The 2,745-nt window shown below is 66.6% G+C and overlaps 1 protein-coding gene across 1 annotated transcript in view; it reads right to left on the bottom strand.

Moving 5' to 3' along the window:
- The window catches only part of SLC2A6 (solute carrier family 2 (facilitated glucose transporter), member 6), an 8,385-nt gene that overhangs the window by 3,467 nt on the left and 2,173 nt on the right, over positions 1-2,745 (bottom strand). The window contains exons 3-6 of the mRNA XM_014544223.1: positions 2,201-2,607; positions 1,184-1,390; positions 567-666; positions 7-24 (exon numbers count right to left, since the gene is read on the bottom strand). Of these exons, the coding sequence (XP_014399709.1) occupies positions 7-24; positions 567-666; positions 1,184-1,390; positions 2,201-2,607 (732 nt within the window). The remainder of the gene's footprint in view (positions 1-6; positions 25-566; positions 667-1,183; positions 1,391-2,200; positions 2,608-2,745) is intronic.

Raw genomic sequence — 2,745 nt, 5'->3', positions numbered from 1 at the left:
GCCAGCGCCACGGCAGCAGGAGGCCTGCGGGGAGGAGGGAGGAGCTGGGGTCCGGCTGGACGCGGAGCCGCTCCCCTGGGCTCCGAGCATCCTCACCTGCCCTCAAGGCTACTCCCAGCGCCACCTCCTATGGGCATCTGCCCCATCAACCCAGCCCTCTGTGTTCTAGACCAGGAGGGGCCCCAGGGATGGCCTGGCCCCTGACCCAGGGCCCTGGAGGGTCTCAAGGCCACAGCGGGGCGATGGAGGGGTGGCCTGAGCAAGGAAGAGCCGGGCCTCCACCCCCACCCCTTCCTGGCCTCAGCCAGCTGCCCTGATCCCCCTTCTATGTGGATCTCCCACCGAGACTGCTGGCCCAGAGCTGCCCCCGCCCAGGTAGGGGGGTCTCGTGACCAGAGGGGCAGGGAGCTGCCTGGGGTACACTGTGCGGTGCGGCCGGGAAGCCAGGTGTCTCCCCTCCCAGCCTGCAGCTCATTTGGGGGCACATCGCTTCCCTTCCCACCACATCGGCTCAGGCCCCCCCTCCCCCGCATCCTGCACAAGGAGGTGCAGAGCGCTTGTCTTACCAAGTGCATAGAGAGACAGCGACCCGAACACGGCCATGAGCTGGGGCGTGGACCCCAGAGCCCCGCGGACGCCGGGGGGAGCAATCTCTGACAGGTACACCTGCAAGACCCCCCACCGGCCTGTGGTGAGGACGCAGGCCTGGCCCAGGCGGCCGCGGTGGCGATCTTTGCAAAGAGGGGGGTGGGGTTTCCGGTGGGTCCCTCGTCCTGATCGTGACTCACCTCATGACCTCCCCTGGGCCTCAGTTTCCCTAACTGTCAGGGGGGCAGAAGCACTCGGCTCTGAAACGGGGAGTGTGAGATCCCGTCTCTGCTCCCCTGCTGGGCGGGCCCAGCCCCTAGTGGGTGTGTAGGGAGTGGTGGGTAAGACTTGGGGGCCAGGGCAGGGACTTCCCTTTCCTCCCTGTTGCTCAATGTAGATTTTCTCTAATTGAGTAACTTATCTGACTGTCAGGAAACAGGGTAGGAAGTTTGGGGAGTCCGAGTGGGGGAAGCTGGGGGCATGAGGACAGAGGGCCCTGAATGAGCTGCAAACACATCCCCATTGACCGGGGGGCCTGGAGGCCGGCCGGCACGCCACGGGGCTGCGAGGGGACCTGGGGCCCGCCTGGCCTTACCGGGATGCAGGCAGCTGTGAGCCCTCCCGCGAAGCCCGTCAGGGTCCTGCCCAGCAGCAGCATCCAGAAGGCACGGGCGCCCGCCATGAGCGCGTAGCCGGCCACCGAGGGCACCGCCGAGAACATGATGCTCAGCTTCCGGCCCAGCAGGTCGTTGAGGACCATGGCACTGAGGCCCCCGGCCGCGGCGCCCAAGGTGAACACGGACTGGAGAGAAGGCGGGCAGGCGTGGTTGGGCACCGCATCCCCCGCCCCCCGCATCGGGGCCCAGAGACAGCTGCTTCTGCGGGACTCAGGCCCTGAAGGGCAGTGAGCCTCCCGTCGCCAGAGGTGCACAAGCAGCATGTGGACGGGCCATTTGCTAGGAGCCCACCACAGGGAGCCCTGCTCTGGGGAGGAGGGGGCACGGGCCACAGTGGTGCCGTCCAGCCGGGCGTGTCAATGTCTAAAACTGGAATGGAGCAGACAGGAGGGTTCTGGATCGGAAGCCCCTGGGATTTTAAGGTTCGGGGGTTCTTGGGTTCCCCCGAAGCACAGTGAGTGGGAGCCGGTCAGTGAGCCGGGCACTCGGTCTGTCCGAGCTTCTTCGCTCATGACAGGGAGAGTGATGGCAGCCCCCTCAGGGCAAGTGCCCAGCATGCACCTGGCACATAGTAGGTGGCTCCGTACCCCATGGATGTGCTATGTTAGCGAATGTGCTGTCTGCCCTGCTGTGACAGCCCAGCTCCGAGGGGGTGGGGTCTGGGAACCCTCAACCCACAGGGTGGAGACTTTAAGGGCCGCCTCCCCACCTGCCCTTCCCACGCCTTCTCCATTGTCTCACTTCCTCCTTTTATTTTAGAGGCACCACTGGGCATCACTCCCTCCACCCCCAGCCTGGAGGGTGTGGCAAAGGCCTGACCAGGGCCCTGGAGGGGCTCTAAGGCTGAGTGTCAGGGGGTCCCTAGCTGGGGACAGAGCCCAGGGGGTCCCTCCACCCCCTGCCCCGCCCCTAGGAGCTCAAAGTGCGGCCCTTACCCCGAACCAGGAGGCCTGGGTTTTGGTCAGACTCAGGTTTGGATCCAGGGAGCGCTCCAGGGCCGGGATGACAGGGGACGTGTAGACCAGGGCGTAGCCGAAGCTGAAGTTGCCCAGCACGGCCGCGAAGGTGGCCAGGAACACCCACTTGTTCTGCAGGGCGCTGGTGGCAGCGCGGGGGGCAGAGAGGTTGGGGCTGTGAGTCCCCGCTTCCCAACCACTGTCTGTGCTGAGTACAATGGGCGTCCACGCAGAGGGCAGCGCTGGGGAGGGCTGGTCCCGGCCTGTCAGACGGGCACCCCACCCCCCGCCAGGGTCTGACTGCCAGCTCCCTAGGGAAGACCCCACGCCCGCGGCTGTGGCTGAGCCACGTCTGGTTTCTGCTCTTAGCTCTGCCACCCCGGCTGCTGTGCGACCTTAGGCAAGCCCTTAGCCCTCTCTGGGCCTGTCCCGCTGTCGGTGCCAGCGGCGGGGTGGGCCGGGTCCCGGGGGCCCGTGGGGGAGGGAGACACCGCCAGCTCCTTAGGTGGGACCACCTGGGGGAC

This window comes from Myotis brandtii, unplaced genomic scaffold (genome assembly GCF_000412655.1).
Source record: "Myotis brandtii unplaced genomic scaffold, ASM41265v1 scaffold357, whole genome shotgun sequence".
NCBI classification, from domain to species: Eukaryota; Metazoa; Chordata; class Mammalia; order Chiroptera; family Vespertilionidae; genus Myotis; species Myotis brandtii.
This window is presented reverse-complemented; position numbering and strand designations above follow the sequence as displayed.